Genomic DNA, 23501 nt, shown 5'->3' with positions numbered 1-23501 from the left:
ACTTCGTGCACGAACGGGTTGCTCTTGGTCTCCTAGTCACCCAACAACTTGCTGACCTATTCACTAAACCTATATCCAAAGCAGCCCTTCAATAGTTTTGCACCAAACTTTGCCGTCAACCTCGGCATAGTTTGCGGGAGGGTATTGACAACTCAAAGCTCGGAAGTAGTGAGAATTGTGGGAATCAAAGGAGAGATAAGGCATGCCTAAAATCTTCGAGTGATAAGGTTGCATATACTCACAATCGAATTAATAGGAAAGCTTTTTCACATGATTTATTATTCGTTGGTGGAGAGAATTTGAGTGACAACAGAGTTCCAAGTTCAACTTATTCAAACCAAATGGGAGTCCAAGGAGATGTACTCAGAGGATTTTGGTTATGAAGAGATTGCATTTAGTTCACAACAACAATTCAAATAAGTTGCAATATTGTAATTTGAATTATTTTTTTGCAACTTTTATGCCAAGTAGTTTGCACAGCTTCTTAGTTTATTGAAACAAATGTTTGTAACGTGTTGTGTTCACGTTTTCAGGACAAATTTTCACAATAATATATTTTTCAGTTTACCACATATTCATTTTCTCTTCTTTAAATACATAGAATTCTATGTTTTTTGAAATAGTGGCAGAACGTTTGTCTTCTATGTAGGAAAGTAATAAAAAATAACATGGTTTATAGCATAAAACTTGGAAAAATGAGCACAAGTAAGCCTTGACTAGGGTTTGGGATAAGCATTAAGTTAATGTCAGAACATGACATTGCTTCTGAATAAACTAAACAAGTAGGTTTGCCCATGACTCAAGGGGGGAGTCTTAATTAACAAGTAACACACCTCACAGAAAATGATTGTTTTTGTATTAGGCTGTCATTCCTGAAACATTTTTGCTGGTTTATTCGTACCGAAAGTTATTAATTTGTTTACCATTTTATGTATTTTTTTAATATAAAAAGTGGGAGGTTTCTAATCCAAATTTTTTATTTGAAAAATTAAGACATATGTTATTAGGCCATTAAACTATTGACTATTTACCATTTTATATGACTTCACATACCTATTAATTTAATTCATCTCAAGATTATTATATACAGCAACACAAGAAAATTAATATAAAGTACCAATCAACGGTCACGTTTGAGAGGAAAATACACCTCATTGGCCCTCTGTTTTTTATTATTTTGTATTAATTAAAAGAAAAATATTTTAATTATAAAAATAAATTTATATATTGATATGATTTAACATAATACTTTATATTATAAATTTATTTATATTATAAAGTAAATATAAGGCATAATATGAAGATATGCTATTTTATAAATTTGTTTTTATAAAATATTTTATGATTGTGATTAGTTTATTTAAATTATCCTTTTAAATTTCTGTTCGTAAGAAATTGTTTAAGTGACGTGTCAATATCTATCTATTATATGTCATCAACATGTGTACTTTGAAAAACAATCTAAAGAATAAATAAAAAAATAGAAGCAGTACAATCCTCCAATCCCATCCTAATCTAACCCATTAGCATTAAACTCTGTTTTCCACACATCTTGCTGCTCCACTCGCCAGACAGAATGGCAAAAGAAGAGAAGAAAATGATAATAGCAATGAAAGGACATCCCGGCACCGGAAAGAGCACTTTAGCCCAATCTTTAGCCTCATCCCTCAGAATTCCTCTCATTGACAAAGACGACGTCCGTGACTCCACCTTGCCTCTCCAACGCTCTCTCCTTCCCCTTTCCCCCACCGCCGCTTCCAACCTCCTCAACGACCTCTCCTACGACGTCATCTACCGTTTCGCCTCCACCCAGCTCCGAATCGGCATCAGCGTCATCGTCGACTCCCCTCTCTCCCGTAAATCCCACCTCGACCGCCTTGTCCAGCTCGCTGATTCTTCTCGGGCCAGCGTCTTCGTCGTCGAGTGCAAACCCACTGACGAAGAAGAGTGGAGGAAGAGACTCGAGCGGCGTGGCGCCTCTGTTGATGGAACCGCCAGCTGGCACAAGCCAGCCACGTGGCGGGATATCGAGAGGTTGTTGGTAGGTTACGCTGGCTGTACGGATTATGATATTGGCGATGTCCCAAGATTGGTGGTCGATACGACGGCGCCTGTTGAGGTTGGGGAGCTTGTTTCGAGTGTGGTGGAGTTCATCGGCGCTCAAGCTGAACATGAATTGTGAGGTATGCCTTGGATAGAGATACACAAGGTGGGGTTAAAAACAAAAAGCTAACATTGCCATATGGTTTGTTTCTTTTTCTTCTTCTTCTTCTTCCTTGGGAAAATCTGAAATCTCGTACTTTGTTCATTTTCTAACAAATGTTGTGGAATTGGAAATGAAGTTCGAAGCTTTTGTAGCAATTGCAATCACATCAGCAACGACATGACTTATTTTTGCTTGAGCAACAGAAGTCCAACTTGGAACATATTTTTCTCCGCATCATAAGAAATGGAACACAGCATAAAATAAGGCCAAACAGGCAAATATGGGCTTTTTACCCGCCATAAGAGAAAGTTGAGGATTATGTAAAAATAACGAACAGCTTTACAAGCAGCACAATCAGGAAGGAAATACCAAATAACAGGCCGAGATACCCAATATTGAACCACAATCATACATAATTTTAAACCAGGAACGCACTTCAGAACGAAAAGAAGGGGACTGAAAAAATAAATTTTAAGTCAGTGCTTGACTGAGATCTTGATTTTTTTTACAAGTAATTGGGACCTTGATTAACTTACCGCGTTACCTCAAGTTTGGAGTTGGCCTCTTCTTTTTCTTGCTTTGCTTTGCCAAAAGTAGGGAGAACCTAGCAAATCCAGACTGCTTTCTCTTTGCAGAGAACTGCTTCCGACCACTCTTCTCCCTCTCAGCCTTCCGAAGGGAAGGTTGATCACTGTATTGTATGCTAAGCATCTCACCCAGTGATACCTTTCGCTTCACGGAGCTTCTCTGTGCCAGCATCCCTGATTCAAACTCCTCTTTCATAAGCAGCTTCATGCTTAGTATTTGTCCTATTGATAGTGTTGGCTTCAATACAGGTGTGGAACCATCACTAGCCAGATTCAGCCCGTTCAAGTGAAGTGGGTGGGACTCTCTTCGATGGAGGGACGGGCAAGAGTTCTTAAACTTGGTAGAGTTGTGGACAGAACGTCTTCTCTGGCCATGCTCGGGTATCCATTTACGAAGAGCCGCCTCAACTGCTAGCTTCTCCCTGTTTGCAGCTTCCACTCTGTTCAGAGCTTCTTCCAATGCCACCTTACTAATTTTAACTTCCTCTGTAGCTTCTTCCACCCTTTTTAAGATCTCCATTTTGGATACATTTGCTTCATCAACTTGAAGCATAGCATCTATTACTCTCCTCTTAGAAAGTTCCTCAGCCTGCTGAGCTTCGCTGGCCAGAGAAGAGTACTCTTTGAACGAAAGAGTTACTCTGTCAGGATTTTGCAAATGGTTTCTAGACGGGGTCACATGGTTCGATAGAGCCTTGATATCTTCAAGAGCAACAGCTTCTGCCGCTCTAGCTGCTTCCTTCATTTTTCGAACTGCAACCAACCTGATTTCAGCTGTTTTTATCTTATTTTTTGTCTGTTCAATCTCGGACATTGCTCTCAGAACTTCTGACTTTGCAGCTTCTCCCAGTTTTTTGAATTGTTCTGCTTCGGAACTCAGTCTTTGGAGCTCCTCCGAAATATCTAACGCATGATCAGAACCAACTTTAATTTCAGAATCTTTTACCGACTGTAGCTTTAGTCTTGTTTGGTTTAACTCTTCCTCAAGAGAGGATACTTTTGAAGAACTTAGAGTTAACCTCTCATGGGTTTTTCCGAGTGAGATCCTTTCCTTGTCTAATTTCTTGTTAAACGATTTAACAGAAGCTCTAATCTCAGAAAGATCATTAGTGCTCCTGGTGAGGTTCAACTTAGCTTGTTTGAGTTCCAACAAGATTAAACCTGGAGCTGAACAAGGGCATGAGCTCAAACCTTCCACTGAATTCGGATTCACATGGTTTCCCTTATCTTCCTTTTTCACCTTATGAATCATGTTCTTATCATCTATATTTGTCTCAAGGGTCGAACTAAATCCAGATGCTTCTTTTGGTAAACTTGATTTCAATTCTTCGACACTTGCTTTGGTCGACTCCAGTTCTTTCAAGACCTCCTGTGTTTTCCTCTCTTTTAGGATAAGGTCTTTGTCCAACTGTGCTGCCTTTTCCTCTGGTTTAGTAACGTCAACCTCTTCCATGCGATGCTGCTAATAGAGAAAACTTGTTACAAAACAATCAAGTATCATTAACCAGACAGATGGATATAAATGAGGCATCATGCCTACATATGTCAAAGGGAAAAACCTCCACGATAATTTTGGCAACAATGAGCTCAGAGAGCCGCAGAATCAGAAACTCCAAATGTGTAAGGGAAAAACACGCACCTCCTTCGGAGGCACGATTCTCAGTGGGATCATTCCAATTGAGGAGACACTAATGGCGGACATGGGTAAGTGAGCCCACAGTGCATTTAATAAGCAACATTAACCATAACATGATAAAACTTTTTATACATGGATGCCCAATTCGTATTTACTTTCTATGTATGCATTTCAGGCAGAGCAACTGACCAAGACCCTCCCTGAAAACAACGGCTGAGATGAACTCTAAAACGGCCACATTGATGTTTCAAAAAAAGAAGTTTAGATCGATTATACCAGGCTCAAGAACGATGTGCACAAAATGTGGACTACATTGGGGTGCTAACAGTTGCCCTTTTAACAGTCTGCCCGTGAACAGTAGTCTTTCTGTCACGTTGAGATTAATTACTGTCACATGATTTAGCAAAGTAGAACCGTTTTCAAACATAAGAAGGTCATCCTATGAATCACAGTCGCCATGTAAAACACATTCATGGTACGCTTTGACAGCTGACGGAGCACTCTATTCATACGCCTTTGACACGCAGCATATGACTTGAACGTAAGGTAACACTAACAGCAACCAGGAACTAAAACCCGAAACCTAAGTGAAGACGAGAATTTTAAACTATATCATATGTAGAGTATAAACTTCACGACTCTGCTTTTACTCTGAGGATGACAAATAAACTTGACCCATTGCAAAATCAACAGCTTTGAAGAACAGATAAAACATTCTAACCTTTTATTTCCAAGTCAAAATTAAAAACCCACTCTTTGTTATATACAAAAAAGCAAGAAATTAAAAGAAAAGAAGAGAGAGAGAGAGAGAGAGAGAGAGAGAGAGAGAGAACCTCGGGTTCGGCCAGCCTCTTGTCGTGGGGTTTCCAATAACCCAGTCCACCGAATCGACTCACTGCCTCCTTCACGGACTCAAACGGAACCGAAGTATCGATCTGCGATCCGAAACTGCCCTCGTTCTTCACATTGCCGCTCGCACACACCGTTGCACCACTTGTCATACCTGAATCTGAGATTCTAGCGGTAGATTCTGGTTCCGTTTTCGAACCACCCGTTTTTCCTTGGGTTACAGCCATTGGTGTCCGAAGAAAAAACAACAGAATTTGGGCGAAAACAGAACCCTAGCACTTGTTTGTGGTATACAACTGAATGGTGATGATAGTGTTTAGTGGAATGAGAGAGAGAGCGCTGCACAGAGATCCGAGGAAGCGAGGGAAATAGAACTCCTAGTGTACGTGGGGTTTTCCATTCTGTGCGAATTCCCGGGAAAGACCGTGATGTTGGTGTAATTTACGGGGGTGGTTGAACGGATGAGGTTGGAAAATAGTGCCAACTATTTTGCCCTTAATGGGAAAGAGAGAAAAAGAGAAAGATGTGCATTGATGTTTGAAGTTACAACGGCCAATTATGAGTGTCTAACGGCCTTCTGTCTGTGGTTCCTTAAAGGACATCATGAAAACGCGTTAAGAAAGGTTGTATCATGGTAATTAGCAACTACTTTCAACGATTGACATTGTCGAAAAATCTCGCATCAAAATGCGCGCATTTGGAGTTCTTTTTTTTTTTTTGATAGAAATATGCTTCAGTGCATTCATTCATAACGAAGTTACAACTGTGACTTATCAATACAGGAGAACCAGACTATAAGTCAATTAACGCAACTGCTTAGGAGCTTCCCCGTCAACAAATTTCTTTGTGACGGACATTGTCTAAACTTCTACACCTTCTCTCCTGACAACAATCAAAAGAGAAAGTGACAGAGCTAAAAACCACCTTTCTTCTCTAAAGAAGAAAGGTACATTCACGCTCCATCCTCTCAAGGAGGAGGAGTACAACCACACTCTATCCTCTCAAGGAGGAAGAGTACCACACCTACATTCCTCCAAAAGAGGAGTAGGACAAAACACCCACATTCCTCTAAAAAGGACCAACTACGCCGAAGGACCACCGAATGATCCCCGGAGCAGGACATCCACAAATGACCCATGAACGCCCGTACCAAAACAGAGCATCAAGCTCCGTCCCACACCACCTCTCTCCCACCATCCCCTCCTTCCTGTTCTGCAGAAACGGCCTAGACGAGCATCCGGCACCCTTTATATGTAAGAGCTGACACAAAACACAACCAGACTAAACTAGGAAAGTAGGAAAACAAAAGCAAAAAGAACATGAAAAAGGAAGAGGGGAGGGAGGGAGGAGCCGAGGCTCCCACCTCCCTCTGTGGAGGATTTCTGTCTTGCTTTCTAGAGAGAGGCGAGAGCTTCTCTCTCTAGACTCCTCTTTTTTCGACCGCATTTGGAGTTCAGTATGCCTTGTCTTTACATTCAAATTTCATTTTATTTATAAATTTGTAAAATAAATACATATATAGATTTAATACAAAGTGTTTTAATCCCATCCAAACCACCCGTTCTAAATGAGTGGTATTTGAATTGCACACTGTCGTCATTACATATGGTCCTCAACATTGCTGTTTCACTTCTCATAGACTACCTATCAAGACCCCGCTCGTTTAGAAGCCCTAGGCCCAAATTATTACTAAATCCAATCCCAAAAAAAAAAAAAGGAGAGAAGACATCTTTTTGGCACTTACCCTAAAACCCATCCGTCTTCTTCCCCCTAGCCCAATACTCTCTCCCTCTTGTCTCTGAGTTATGTGTCACCCCACATCTCCTTCGCCTCCTTTCTCCCACACATAGAGGCCATCACGAGCCACCACACCAAGCACGCAGTTAAGTCCATCTCTCTCTCTCTCTCTCTCTCTCTCTCTCTCTCTCTCTCTCTGTCTCTCTGTGTACTGCCGTGTCACAACGGCCACCCTTGCCAAGCCCTTGCACCACAAAGGTCCGACTCACCAAGCCCTCATACCCATACTGCACTGCTCGGCACACACCCATACCATAGGTGTAACATTGTGGCGTCTGTTCTAAGTGTACTCGCTTTGGAGGCAAAATGGTTTCTATTATGCTTGGCTAGCCGTATAGATGAACAACTTTGCCACATGGATAAACATGATATATGTTTCTATTTTTCAAGTTGTTTCAGTATGTTCGTGTCTAATGTCTTTTGTCTACTTTTTTATTGTAATGAAATGCTTCATAAATACCATTATTATTTTTTAGAATATTTTATTATAGATTAATTGGCTTCCAGTTACACACTACTATAAGTTCGTTGCTTATTGAATTATTGATAATTCATTCGTTTATCTCCATATTTTTTAGTTGACTTTGATGGTTGTGACTATTGGAATAGATGACACTTGACAGAATTAGAAGAGAAATATGAAACAAGTGCTTGGCGGTATATGTGGATTAGTCCAAGTTAAAGAAAAATGTTGCCAGTGTTTAGCTTATTGTCTTTGGAAGTGAAATTACCCAAGTACTCATGTGAATTCACGAAAGTATAATCCATTCAACAAATTGGTTAGTCGTCAATCATGCAATTATTTAATAAATAAACAATAACATAAAATAAATAAATTGCATAATACCAAGATTAATTATGAAGGAAAACCCTTTAAAAAAATCTTTAAAGGTAAAACCCTCAAGGGCAGCCAAATCCAGAAAAGTTAATTTTATTATTTGAAAATCAAATTACAAAACCTGTTCTCAATTACATAACTTTTGTCAATTGACTTACTTACTTGACCAAACAAACGACCCGTTTGTCTACCGCAGTAGCAGTCAGAACTTCTGACGATCTTCAAATATCGGCCTTTTCTCCTGAAACTCTAGTGTTTGAAACTCGATCAATCAATTCTCCAACATGGAGCAATGATGTGATGCCCTCAAATTCTGTTTGGGATCGGACGGACATTTGAAGCATCGAGACATGCAACACAAGGTTACCTGCCCCCGTTCATGACATATAAGATGCAATGTTCCTAACATGCATATAACATTATGTAATATTCGTAGCGGATAATTTTTTTCTTTAGCAATACTATGCACCAAATTGAAAATATCCCAAATGCTTAAAACATACTTCATACATAAAGACTCATTGAACAGATCACAACACTAGTCCAAAATGGTTATGATCCAAAAAGTACTAGAGATGCAACTCCATCGTACAAGTAGTAATTTACGTTAACTACTATATTAATATTGACGTCACACCGTTGCTTAGTCAACTGTGTCTAGTTGATCAGCTCCTGATTCTCATTCAAGTCCTATAACAAGATCTACCATTCGGGGGGAATGGTAGTTGGGACTACCAAAGTGAGATTTGATTACAAATCTCAGTAAATTAACAAAAAACTTCCAAACAAGCTAATGATGCATGGATGACAGTAAAAGTATAAATGCATAATCAAATTCATAAGTAATTAAAGCATAACTTGGCATAACATAATTGACATAACTTAAATTGAAACATGAACTGAACTTGACTTGACATGAACTTGATCTGAAACTTGACTTATCATTAACTTGTTCTGAAACTTGACTTAACGTGAAAAATACATACTTCACAGTTGTTGTGGCCCCATATATTCTACGTGTAAATACATACTCCACAGTTGTTGTGGTTCCATGTATTCTACACAAACTTGACTTAACATGAAAAATACATACTCCACAGTTGTTGTGGCCTCATGTATTATACACATCACAATGCAGTTAAATACATACTCCACAGTTATTGTGGCCTCATGTATTCTACATGTAAATACATACTCTACAGTTGTTGTGGCCCCATATATTCTACTCGTCACAATTGCTGTGTCTCACGTAGTGTATGCGTCACAATTGTTGTGACCTCATACTTCGTGTGCCACAGATATTGTGGACCCCACAAAACTGAATGTACTCAAGATGAAACGTGACTGGAATACGAAAGGACTGAAGCCCTGACGTAACATAACGTGACTTGGACATAACTTGAAATACATGACCAACTTGAGATAGAAACATTTAATAACATGGCATAACATATAATAGACAACATATTTAACATGACATACTTGCAACAGTGAATATTACATAACTTGACATGCATGTAATAGATGGCATACTTAGCATGACGTACTTGTAAGGTACAGTAATACATGACAGAATATATTATGTAACAAATAAAAATTGATGACGGAATAAATTCTGTATAATAGACAATTACGTGATAACTTGGCATGGCATGACATATATGATAACACACATACATACACTGTAGTTCGTTTACTTAGCACACATACACAGTAGATTGCTAGTAATTTAAAAACTAACTTACTTCGATCTCCGCGTTTCTTATAAAACCTCAAGCGCAATCACAAGGAACTGTAATTAGTGATTCTAAAAGTTAGCACTGAATCACTAATAACTTGAAATATGAAAAATACTAACTTAAAGAGTAAAATTTTTATTTTACTCTCTACATGTAGGAAAATGACCGTTTTACCCATAACTTAAGGATTTTGCATACTAACTCCAAAAGTCACCAAAATTTACATGCCTCATGTAAATTTTATCCTTAACTCAAATATCAATTTAGAAAAATTTAAAACTAATCACAACTATTAAAACTCCATAGGGCTGAAATTCTCATATGCTATTTCCATTGATTTTTGTTTCTAACTTGTTTTGATTAACCTTTTGATCTATGACTTATAAAGATGTGATCTTCAAACCAAACCATCACGTGGTTTAAAAAGATATGCTAAAATATATATAAGCTTCTAATTCAAGATCACATAGTTAAAAATTAACCAAAACATAAATTTAGCCAAGAACATCCACACTTTGGCTTATCTGAATATCTCTTTGCATAAAATTTCATATCTTTGAAACTAACATCAAATATCTTCAAAATAATAATATAACATGTATATAAGATGCTTATGATCCTCCAATAAAATTATCAAAGTCATTGGAATAGGTTTAGACCACCAAAGAGTTAAACTTTCTTAAAACAGAAACTGTTTTTCCTCTTCCAGTTTCTAAGTTTCTAAATCTAAAAAAAGCTTTCATAAAAACCTTTAATCATGCAAAAATCCTCAACCAATAGTCATATATACATGTTAACAATACTCCATAAAAATTTCGGACCAATATCTATCCATTAGCTTGGTCAAAAACTCCAAACTATAACATATTCTCCAGTTTATCTTCCAGAATGACCTTTCTATAGTTTACATAATATTTGACTGACCAAATGATCTTCAAATGGGACAAATAAGATATCCACGTAAATTAGATTAAAAAAGGAACAACTTATATGAAGGAAACTTTATGATAAAACACTTACAAAAGCTTCGAAATGGGCGTGCAAAAAAACTCCTAAAAGCTGTCCGAGAGAGAGTGTTTGATATTCTTTTAATGGAAAGTATAAATTAAGATAATTTCGTGGGGAGGGGTGGCTGGAGATACTTATGGATGAGATATAGAAGAGATGAGGCTGGAGTGAGAGTGGAGTGTAGGACTCTCTTACCCGGAGTGAGAGTGGAGTGTAGGACTCTCTTACCTAATAATATCTATAAAAATCAATTCAAGATATTTTTATCCAATAATATCCATGAAATTAGTTTAAAATATTTTTGTCCAATAATATCCACAAAATTAGCTTAATATATTTTTATCCAATAATATCTATAGTTTTGAACAGACGTTTTGTCTGAAAATATGAAAAAATGTTATTGCGCCGTAAGACCTTAAATAACCATCCGAGTCTAATGGCACAAACCATAATACATTTTGACACTTCTAACTATCTCCAATAATCAAAAACACACTTATAATACTATAGTAAATAATAACACTAACTATGTAGTTAGACAAAAACCTTTACGATTAATGGATTTGTGAAAACTTATGGGGTCTTCACGAGGTTCCTAAAGTTAATAGAAATTTCACAATTGAATTTCTAGCGGGCTGTTACAAATGATCACACTTGAAGAAAGATAAAAAAATATGAAAATTCTTTAAGAAATTTTTCTCATCAAAATATGCGTTGGAAGGTACTCTAGAAAATATCTAAATCTAAATCTCTACATATCCTAACCAGTAGGATCTCTTAAATAAATAATTTGAAAGCAGCTTTAGTCTCAGCAAGATTTTGTTGACGAGGCGAGTCTGTCTCGAAGACGTCCCCTGACGGAATGCTAACACCTGCGATAAATTCTTTCTACAGAAACGGATTCAATTTAACCTCTTCTCTGGATAAGTGCATATTTCTTAGGACTCAACTTTCACAATCATGATTTATTTGAACGACCTCTAATACCTCATAGATAAACTTAATACTATTATAGATAAAGTCAATAAATAATTAACATTCATCCAAAATTACAAACATAATGATAGGATAAACTCTATGATTTTAGTCACCTAGTCTTATCCAAACTTATCAATTTAGTCACCTAGTCCTAGCCAAAATCTTACATCTACAATCTCCCAATTTGAAAAATTGGTGACAAACTCTTGCATTTACAATCTCCCCATTTGGTGGATTAGTGACAAAATAAACTTTGATGAATGTAATATAGGCCTATCAAAACATAACTAGTAGACCAAGAAATCAATTAGAAATTCCAAGCAAATACTCAAGAATAAAAAAAATAATGGCATAGAACAATGACTAAGATTAGTACTATCATAATTCACAAGATTTAAAATCTAATTCAAAGTCTAAGCATGTTCTAGTCCAACATCAAATTTATGTCCAGCAAAAATAAACTTTCTCCCATTCAATATTAAACAACACATAAAAAAATCATTCAATACCCCCTCAACAAATTCATTTCAGTAGCAAATTCATTCAACTCTCCCTCAACAACATACTTACTCAAACTCTCCCTAAATTTCATAATACCAAAATAAATCACAAAATAAATCAGTCTGCTCCTTCATTACTTTTCCTTTTTGTCACTAATCTGATAAGACTCATAAGAGAGTAAATACCACTTATATGTGCCAAGATGACGATACTAAGAAAGATCTTGATTTGACATTACTAAAACTCCCTATGATCTTTACTCAACCATGCATTTTGATAAACCTAATGTATGAGTATGAATACATGTCAAATAATGAGCAAATGAGTATCATGGTTTGGTTGAGATATAAATACAAACACTTGGTGGGCACTTGGTTAAAACTGAAATGTATAATGATATAACCCACCAAAAATCATTCTCAATACATGAGTAAATAGACCCATATGAACAAATATTCAAGTATTCAAGGTATTATAGCCCCAACATCACAAAATAACAACCAAAATCCCAATCTCCATATATGTATACGTCGAAGCCTAGAATTGTAGGGAGAGAAGGATTTGAATAAACTAGAAGCCTTATCGTGATGTAGAATCATAGACTAGGATTATTTGTTCTTAATCATGAGAAAGTCTAAACCGATTGAGCAATGCGGGTAGAACCGGAGGGTAAATGGATGAGAGGGTGTTGTGGGCTGTGTTATTGTAAGATAGGGGGAATTAATATTGGGAAGGGGGACTAAGTGAGTTTTTGTGACTTAAGTCACTTAAGTGATTAAAAAATCGTGTATGTGCACTCTGCCATAGCATCCCACTGGGACTTGTCCTATTAAAACAAAGACAACTCCCATACTTCTACTCCAACATCACACATGCCCAACACTGACCCATCTTCAAAAATATTAAATATATTTTATATTTTCATTACTTTATTTATTTTATTTTATAACTTAATTCAGGTGAACAAATGTTCTCGGCTCTAGAAGGGAATTACAACGTTATTGCCAAATGTGATGTTGAACTCTCAATGGCTTGTTAGGAATGGTCAGTTAAATTTTTGGATGGATAATTGGATGGGGTGTGGTCATTTGAGGAATCTTTGTCCGGTGGTAGGAAGTTCTAATTTGACGGTTGTTGAAATAATTGATGATAGGGGGCCAAAAATTGAAGAAATTCAAAACCTGGTCACGCTCGAGGTATTGCAGCTAATTTCTGAATCTGGTGTAAGGCTTCAGTAGGGGAGGGATGTGTTGGTATGGAAGCATTCTTTGGATGGAGACTTCACCACTAAATTTGCCTGTGATATTTATAGGCAACGTGGACAAGTATGTGAGTGGAGAAAGTGGCTTTGGCAAGCAGATATACCCAAGAAAATGTCTTTCTTTTGTTGGAGTGCGAAGCAAGGAGCTATGCTGACTGATGATTTTATTCAACGTCTGGGCATCCCATTGGTCTCTAAATGCCACTACTGTATCATGCCTCAAGTGAAAACTGTGCATCATATTCTATGTGAGGGGACGAATGCTCAAAAGGTATGGAAGCTTTTTGCAAATCTTTGTCAGATAAGATTGCCGGTGATCTGGAACTGGGAGGGTATGGTGCCTTTTTGGTGGCAGCGAGCGATGGCACACTCTCAAGTTGGGTGGATACATGGACTCATGGAGCTCTTCCCATTATTATTTCTTGGGCTTTATGGAAGTCTCTGTGTGCGGCTAGATTGGAAGGTGTGTTGTTTAAGATAGAAGATCTTATCATAACTGTGAAGTTTTTACTTAAAGATACTTTTTCCAATCTAAAAAATTTCAATTTCAGCATATGAGAAAGAATGAGTGGTCAGTGATGGAGAGTTTAAATATCCTGATTTTTCCTATTCATAAGAAAAGAGTGTCGTTTATTAAATGGAGCTTGCCGCCGACAGGTAGGATGAAACTTAACGTAGACGGTGGTGCTTGCAACAATCCGGAAGAGGCAGGGGTGGAGGGGTCATCCGAGATTCCAATGGTAGAGTTATAGTAGGTTTTGCGCACTCTTATGGTGTTGCATCTAATACTATCGCAGAATGTCGAGTTTTACTTGATGGTCTTCGGTTATGCAAACGTTTAAGTTTGCGGGATGTCTTAGTAGAATCGAATTCAATGGTTGTCATGAATTGGCTTGCATCTGGAATTTGTAGACTTTGGTTTCTTTGAAATTTTTGGAAGGAGATTAAAGAACTTGTTCATGAGCTCAATGCACGGTTTAGGCATATTTTTTGAGAAGCAATTATGGTAGTAGATTTTTTGGCAAAAGAAGGTTCACATGGAGTCACCATAGATTTTTTTGGTGTGGAAATATTACAACCTCGTTTGTGAGGATTGTTGTTTATGGATTGCTTGGGAATTCTTTTTATTAGAGAGAAATGAGGTTTTCTTTTTACGGATTTTTGGTTGGAGAGGTCGACTCTGTTTTTGGTTCAGGGGTTTGGGTTATCACCTTGGTTTGGGCATTATTGTGTATGTTTTGTAAGCTTAAGTGGTTGAGTGTTTTGTAACCACGGTGTTCTTTGGCCATAAGTGAGAGATCTCTAATAATACTCGGGGTAGGGGCCTCTACTGGACATGGGGCCCTAATTATTTTTTAAAAATAAATTAAAATAAAAATAAAAATAAAAATTAAGATATAAAAAATAATAATAAAAAATAATTTTTTTTCTTATATATATAAGTAATGAGACAAGTAACATACTTAGATGCATCTTAATTCAAACATAGTGTCACTCACAAAAACAATTCAATAGAATACACCCTCTTATTTGCAATAATCCCATTGGATGTTCATACCTCATAAGATCATCAATGTCAAAGTTCTTATGAGTGTGTGAGTGATAAAACTTATATAAAATATAGAATAATAACTTTTTATCTCTTTTTCTTTTAGATATATTATTGATAGTATTATTCACGAGTATATCCTTCTTATAGATGGCCAAGAGATTGTCACTCACCTTAAAAGTCAAACTTTACACTAAGGCCTAGATACATAAATATCTCATCCAAATACTAGTATGCACAATCCTTTTATATATCTATTTTTGTTACTCATCTTTTTCTACAATGATTAAAGTAGTGATTCTTTTTATAAGGACTTAAGGGACAGATCCGTGTAGGGTGTTTATCTTTTTTCGCAATGATTCAACACCTACTTTTTCCATATGGATCAACCATTTGTGTTTTGTAAGGGGAGATCCCTTTATTATTGTACTAGGTTTACCTAGCATTAGTCAATTCAATGCATGTACTTCTTCTATGGTGAGTATCTTAATAATAAATATGGAACTTAATCATAAGAAATATAAATATAAGTTCCTCCCAATGCATGTAAATGAACTTTGTTAAAATGACCCATAGGATTAGTATACACAAAGTAGACTGCACAAAATAGAGAAATGTGTAAACTCAAGAATTTACTATGTGAGAACACAAGTATTTAAACCTTGACATATCAAGTATACACTTTCCTTTAAAAAAAAAAAAACTTAGAAACAAACTAGAAAAAATAACCTATTTTAAACTGAAAAACATAAAAATAAGACAAGAATGCATGTCCTAGACTATTGCGATAATATAAGAAATGCAAGAACATGTAGGTGGTCCTATTAATGTGACACGGCATATTCTTTGACCACACACTTTGCTTTAAACTTTGGCATATTCTTTTCATCAACACTACTTTGTATGATTTTTTTTTTTTTTTTTTTTTTTTGGTGAAGACAAAATTCTGCTAGCTCACCATCATCAACTTGATTTTCTAGAGTCTTTCCCTTCCTTTTTAACTTTCTTTTACCTCCATTTTTCTTCACTTTATTCAAGTTAAAGCAATCAGCCCTGCTACGTACAGTCACCGGATATAGTTGCCATGCATTCGGCTGATGTCGGCATATATTAAAAAAAAAAAAATCCCATTTACTGTCTTCTTCCCATTTCGTTTTAAGAAAACAAAAACAAAGTTTATCACAGCTTCTTCCCATTCAATCCAAGCTATCCATCAAGAAGTAGTGGATTCTGTGTTTTTTTTTTTTTTTGTAATTCTCTAAAAACCATTACGTGGGTTTGAGCTATCCATCTAGACGATGTCAGTTGGCGTCTGGGTTTAAGTTTGAATGAAGCGGAAGAGGGTTTCAATCGTTTGGCCTCTCTTGAAGATGGAGATTCGATCTGGGCAGTCCAGCTTTGGCTATGGCTTTGGGGTTGGCTATACATGGCCTTACCAGGAATAGCTTTAAGATCGTAATCGGAAGAAGATGAAAACAAATCAAACAAAGTCTAAAAAACAGAGGGAAATCGAAAGTTTGCCAAAAATTCTGTGATCGATTTTACACAGACCTATTCCAAAAAATTTTCAAGAAAAGTTTCAATACATGATGAAAAGAGAAACAAAACATTCAAAAAAATATCCTACCCAGGGAACCCACGGTGAACAAATCAAAGAACTCACCCAACGTCCCTCCTCCTTCCTAACCCAGAGAACTCTAATCAAAATCTTCAGAGCCACTTGAATGCGTTGTTTCCCTTCAATACTCAAAATTTATGGTCCAAAAAATAAACTCTTTAGTTTCCTTCTCTATATAAAGTTTAACTCTAAACCGTGTTTAACTCTCGATCAAAGTATGTGCTCAAACAATATGGCATCCACATCCAAAAAAATCACCCCTTTCTTGCTGCTTTCCCCATCAAAATTCTCCTCCTGATCATCGTTCTTCACATCTCGATCAATACCCGAAATGGGTTTTCCTCTAACACGAACGGATCCACCAAGAACCCCTCTTCTCCTTGCAGACCACTACGGTCACATGCCGGCCCAGTGAGCCAATCAGTCTTCGTATTCTCCTCGAACCCACAAACCAAATCCACGAACCCACTCGAATTCAACATGATCTGCAGAAATGAGAGCTGCAGTGCAGTGAATCAGATGAACAAGGTTGTAATAAGCAAGGGAAAAACTCAGGAGCTGTAGTTCTTCTAGTTGGGCCTCATTTCTGTTGGCGCTGACGAGTGGGGGAAGAGAAAGGTCAGACGGAGATGGAGATGCAGGGAGGGAGGGAGGGGGGAGCGAAATTGAGAGAGAGAGATGAAGATGGAAGGAAATGGAGAGTAAAAAAATAAATAGATGAAATGCACCGTTTTATTAGATGATGTAGGCAAGCCGGTTACACCCGATGCTTGCATCCAGCATTTTTCTAAAACAATATGGCCTTATACGGCTAGCACTACCATAATAATAACAAGTAGAAATCAACTTACTTTCAAACTTATCTCGAATCAGTATTTTTGAGGTTAATTTTTCATGAGATTTTTTTGAGTGACTTGACTTGGATACGGCTTGATTTTGAGTATCCACAACTTGATTTTCTTTGACAAAGACAATATCTTTAGATGTAGTGGCAGTAGAAGATGAGGTTAGATGTTCTTTTGCAATTTTTTGAGCTTTTGACCATTGATATTTCAACATCATAAATTTTTAGCGCATTAGCAAGGTTATTATTTTCATTCTCTACAGCTGTGAGTTTATTGTATAGCTTCTTGTTCAGTTTTTTCAGCTTGACCACTTCTTCAGATAAATCATTATAAGTTTCATGTATGCTTATCTCATGGTCAGCATTAACAAGAGCCATATCGGAGTCACTACCATTAAATTCACTTTCTGATTTTGTTAGCACAATATAAAAAAAAATCATTAACAATAGTAGACAAAGCCATAAAAGAATTTTTATTATCAGATGATGAACTTGAAATTTTAGATTTTGAACTGTCACTAAGTATGACATTCAATAATTTTCCTTTTTTTTTTCTTAAAGTTTGAGCATTCAATTTTTATGTGACCATAACATGAACATTTATGACACTTTAGATTGTTTTATTTCTTAGATGTATCTTTATTCCATTTTTCAAAATCATAATCTTTATTCCATTTGTCAAAATCATTTTTCTTTGCAGAAAATTTCTTACCCAATTTTTGCTTTCCAATAGCTTTCTTATTAAACAAGAATACTCTGAATTTCCTTGCAATGAGATCTATATTCTCATCGTTTAGATTTTCTTCATCAAAAAAATCATCTCGATCATCTTTTAGAGTTTTTAAGGCAATGAACTTACATTTTCATGTTTGAAGAAGTGATCACTTATAAATTTGCAAGGAGCCGACTAGTTTTTCAACCTTAATAGCATCCAAATCCTTGCTTTCCTCAATGACTGTAACTTTTGGCCGAAACTTCCAGGCAAGGACCTTAAAATCTTTCTCAGGCCCTTGAATTCTCCACATTCTCATCGAGATTAAATATATAATTAACAATATCATTAAGTCTAGCATAAAAATTATTAAAACTCTCATCTTCAAGCATTTTAATCTCCTCAAATTTAGAAGTTAGCATATGCAATTTCGAAGGTTTTACAATTCTTGTACTTTCATATCTAACCTCCAAAATATCCCAAAATTTTTTGGCAATCTCACACATTAAGGTTCTTTTAAATTTATCGGGAGATAAAACCATGAAAATAGCATTAAGTCATTTGATATTCCAGTTGCAATTGGTGATCTCATCTCTAGTTCAAGCATCAAGAGATGTCTTGAGCTTAGTCTATCCTCATTCAATTGCATACCACACACGTTCATCCAAAACCTTAAGGAAAGCTCTCATACGAACTTTCTAATAAGCATAGTTTTTCCTCTCAAAGTGTGGCATGACATATAACGATGATGACATGATCTACAAGGGCATGGATCATATTCGGATGAGTGAACTTGTTACTGATGCCAATTGAAATTACCCAAGTACTCCTATGAATTCACTAAAGTGTATACCAATTCACTCAACAAATTGGTTGGATTGGTTATGAAGGGAAACCCTTTAAAGAACTCTTTAAAAGTAAAACCCTATAGGGCAGCCAAATCCAGAAAAGTCAATTTTATTATTTGAAGTTCAAATTACAAGCAGTTTTTCAATTACAAAACCTTTGTCAATTGACTTTTTTACTTGACCAGACTAACAACCTGTTTGTTTCTACCTTAGTAGCTGCCAGAATCTTTGAAAATTTACAAATATTAACTTTTCTTTTAGAACTTCAGTGTCTGAAACTCGATCAATCAATTCTCTAACATGGAGCAACGATCACACTCGAAGAGAGATAAAAAATATAAAAATTCTCTAAGGAATTTTCTAACTAAAATATGCACTCAAAATGTATTAGAAAATATCTAGATCTGAACCTCTACAGATCCTAACCAGTAGGATCCCTTAAATAAACAATCTAAAAGTTGTTTTAGTTTTGGAAGGAATCTGCTGATGGGGCGAGTCTATTGCGAATACATCTCCTGACGGAATGCTGACACCCGCGATAAATTCTCTTTGCAGAAACAGATTTCAGTTCAACATCTTTTCTTGATAAGTGCAAATTCATTGAGACTCGACTTTCACACTTATGACTTATCTAAACAACCTCTAATATCTCTTAGATAAACTTAATATTATTATAGATAAATTCAATAAATAATTTACATTCATCGAAAACTACAAACTTAATGATAGAATAAATTCTATCATTTTAGTCATCTAGTCATATCCAAACTTATCAATTTAGTCACCTAGTCCTAGCCAAAATCTTCCATCTACAAGGAGTTTTTAAACATTTGATATTGGTGGGTTAATGTATTTAAGTTCTCATTATTATGGATTTCAGGTTAAAAGGTTTCACCCTCAGGTTTGGGGCGTGACACTACCACAACCTCCTTGACATGCCTCCACCTCAATCTTTGCAACAAATTTAAGACTTTTATGCTTTTCTTGCTCTTTTAATGTAAGTGCCAAGCTTTATTTGTTGCCATAAGCGAGGAATTAGTTATACATTTTACTTTACAAGAGCTCACGGTGCTCTCTTTCTTACTATGAAATCACTTTTATTCACTTGCCCCTATTTGAGAATGTTAAGGAAGCAGGATTGGAGTTTTAAATCACTGTCTCAACACAATTAGTCTCAGTGTACATCTTCTTATCGTGGGGTCTATGCATAGAGTTTTTCTACGCATCATCCTGATAACACACACTTGCTAAGAGGAAAAGCAAAAAGATAAAAAAATAAAAGCAGGTGTATGGTTTAAGGATGATGAGTATAATTTTTCTTATCCATAGTAGATGGTTGAAATCAATTTGACCATTAATGGATTGCACCAATAACTTCTGAATGAAATTGGGGTTCTTAGGGTTTCCTTCCACCAAGTTAAAAATATAATTATTTTACGAGAACCTCAGTAAAAGAGAACTTAAGCAGTATCTTGAAGCCGTGATTTCCGTTTTGTATTGTTTGGAATTTATGCTTCCTAATTAAGAAAGTAAGTTGTTGTCTCCACTATTGCTGCTTCCCAAGTGCTTGATAAAAATAAAGAAAAATCAATGGCTTCCTCTGTTGAACCTAACATAACATCATGAAGTGACCAATATTGGTACGTTGCATGGAAATACATACAAACAAGGATCGCTCGAAGAGAAAGTACAATGCCATCGCGACTTCATACTCTATATGATCAGGTGTTTTGAAATTTCATTTACTTTTGCTTGCATATTTTCATGGGACAATGTTTATCTATTTTGAGGAATGATAAGTTGTTATGAAATTGAGAGAGAACAACTTATATTTATGTGTATTAAACTGTATAATAGAAAGCCTTATTTATAGATAAATAAGGTCTAATAAAAAAGAAAATTTTAATAAATCAAATGTACTAATTTATTTATGCAATAAATTAAAAATAATAGAGAATAAGTCATATTATCATACATATTCTAAAATTATGAATATATTCTATAAATACAAGAATTTGGCTAAGACTAGGTGTACAATGATAGAGTTTTATCATATCATTAAGTATGTATTTTGGATGAATATAAATTATTTATTGACTTTATCTATAGCAATATTAAGTTTATCTAGATGTATTAGAGATCGTTTTAGGTAAGTCATATGTGTGAAAATTGAGTCCCAAGGAATCTACACTTGTCCAAAGAAGATGTTGAACTGGAATCTATTATTGCAAAGAGGATTTATTGCAAAGTGTCAGCATGCCGTTAGAAAAATCTTTGCAACAGATTTGCTCCGTTAGCGAAGTCTTATTGAAACTAAAATTTCTTTCAGATTGAATATTTAAAAGGATTCAGTTGGATAACTCAAGTAAATATTTTTTTGCCATGAATTATTAAGAATACATTTCGTGTGCTTGTGTGAGAAAATTAACTTGAGAACTTTCTTCTTGTTTTCATCTCTCTCTTTGAGTGTGATCGTGCTCCATGTTAGAGAATTGATTGTTGAGTTTCAGCCAATGAAATTCTAGGAGAAAAGTTAATATTTGAATATCGTTAGAGGTTTTGGCTCCTACCAAGATAGAGGCAAACGGGTCGTTTGTTGGGTCAAGTAAGATAATCAAGTAGTAAAAGTTTTGTAATTAAGAACTTCCTTGTAACTTGATTTTTAAATAATAAAATTGATTTTTCTGGATTTGATTGGCTCATATAGTTTTACTTTTAAAGAGTTCTTTAAAAAATTTCCCTTCGTTACCAATTGTTGTGTTATGCAATTTATTTAGTTACTTTATATGTTCATTTTATTAAATAATTGCAAAATTTGAGATCTAACCAATTTGTTTAAGTAAATTGATAGATATTTCCGTTCATATACAGGATTATTTGGGTAATTTTTGTTGGAATTAAAGTGTGGTTCACTCATCTGAATATGATATGTGCCCCTGAAGATCATGTCGTCATTGACAACCCTGTTACATTTCGATGGGGAAAACTATGCATAGTGGAAAGTACGTATGAAGGATTTCCTCAAATTATTGGATGAACGTGCATGGTATTCAATTGAATGAGGATGGACTAAACCCGGGACAACTATTGATGCTTGGACAAGAGATGAAATTAACATTTGTAACTAAAATAACAAAGGACTGAATGCTATTTTCATGGCTTTAGCCTTGAAAGAATTTAAAAGAATTTCCATGTGTGTGGTTGCTAAAGAAGCATGAGATATCTGAGAGGTTACACATGAGAGAACAAGAATTGTAAAAAATTTAAAATTACAGTTGCTAACCTTAAAATTTGAAAAGATAAGATGCTGAAAGATGAGAGTTTTAATGATTTCTATGTGAAGTTTAACGATATTGTAAATTATAGGTTTAATCTCAGTGAAAAAGTAAGAAGACTCAAGAGTTGTGAGGAAGATCTTGAGATCTCTACCTGAAAGATTTCGGCCAAAGGTTATTGCCATTGAGGAAACTAAAGATTTGGATGCAATCAAGGTTGAAGAACTGGTTGGGTCCTTGCAAACATATGAATCGTCATTTCCTCAAACGAGAAAAGATAAGTCTATTGCTCTAAAAACTGTGAAAGAAGATCATAAGCATTTTTCTGATAAAGAAAATTTGAATGATGAGGATATAACTATCATTACAAGGAAGTTCAGAAAATTTATGTTGAGCAAGAAAGCTAGTGGAAAGCATAAACGAGGTTTGAAATTTCTTGCAAAGAACAATAAATCTAAAAAATGGAATAAAGATAAATATGAGAAAACAGACAAAGTAAGTGTCATGAATGTTCAGGTTATGGACACATAAGAGTTAAATGTCCAAATTTTAAGAAAAGCAAAAGAAAATCACTAAATGTCACACTCAGTGACAATTCAGAATCTAAAACTTCTAGTTCATCATTTGATGATGAAAATTCTTTTATGATTTTTCTACTGTAGTTAATGATTTTCCTAAAATTGTGTTAACAAAATTTGAGAGTGAATGTGATGATAGTGACTCGGATATAGCTCTTGTTGATGCTGACCATGAGTTAAATGTACAAGAAGCTTATAATGATTTAAATGAAGAAGTGATCAAACTGAAAAAACTCAACAAGAAGTAGTACAATAAACTCACAGCTATAGAGAATGAAAAGAATAACCTTTTCGAAGCACTGAAAATTTCTTATGTTGAAATATCAAGGTTGAATGCTCAAAAAGTTGCACCAGAAAAAAAAAAAAAGAACTAAAAATTTTCCAGGAGTGCAAACAAAAAAACTGCAACACAAAAATTGGAGAAAATGTTGAGCTTTCAAAAGTCTAGCTATCGTTTAGGGTACACAACCTCCCAAGGCAAAAAAATCAAGCCTCATCATTTGTTGCCACTACATCTAAAGGTATTGTCATTTTCAAAATAAGCCAAATTGTGGATGTTTAAAATCTAATTGTATCCAAGTCAAATCATTCAAAAAAATTTAATGAAAAATCAACCTCAAATAAGCTGAACCGAGGTAAGGTTGAAGATAAGTTTATTCCTACTTGTCATCATTGTG

At 35.5% G+C, this 23501-nt stretch overlaps 2 protein-coding genes across 3 annotated transcripts; one reads left to right on the top strand and one right to left on the bottom strand.

Moving 5' to 3' along the window:
- Nucleotides 1-1576: 1576 nt before the first annotated feature.
- LOC122277131 lies at nucleotides 1577-2182 on the top strand. The gene has a single exon (XM_043087009.1). It carries the CDS (start codon nucleotides 1577-1579, stop codon nucleotides 2180-2182), a length of 606 nt encoding a protein of 201 aa, XP_042942943.1.
- Nucleotides 2183-2467: 285 nt separating this feature from the next.
- LOC122277610 (WEB family protein At2g38370-like) lies at nucleotides 2468-5762 on the bottom strand. 2 transcript variants are annotated; one of them, XM_043087682.1, is made up of 2 exons: nucleotides 5263-5762; nucleotides 2468-4255 (listed from the first exon to the last, which is right to left on the bottom strand). In XM_043087682.1, exons 1-2 carry the CDS (start codon nucleotides 5503-5505, stop codon nucleotides 2747-2749), a joined length of 1752 nt encoding a protein of 583 aa, XP_042943616.1. In that variant the 5' UTR covers nucleotides 5506-5762; the 3' UTR covers nucleotides 2468-2746. The 2 variants fall into 2 exon arrangements, with proteins under 2 accessions (XP_042943616.1, XP_042943617.1); XM_043087683.1 differs by having other exon boundaries at nucleotides 2468-4252; nucleotides 5263-5755.
- Nucleotides 5763-23501: the final 17739 nt, after the last annotated feature.

Source organism: Carya illinoinensis, chromosome 9, assembly GCF_018687715.1.
Source record: "Carya illinoinensis cultivar Pawnee chromosome 9, C.illinoinensisPawnee_v1, whole genome shotgun sequence".
Classification (NCBI taxonomy): Eukaryota; Viridiplantae; Streptophyta; class Magnoliopsida; order Fagales; family Juglandaceae; genus Carya; species Carya illinoinensis.
The sequence above is the reverse complement of the archived record's forward strand: the minus strand, read 5'-3'. Positions and strand labels throughout refer to the sequence as shown.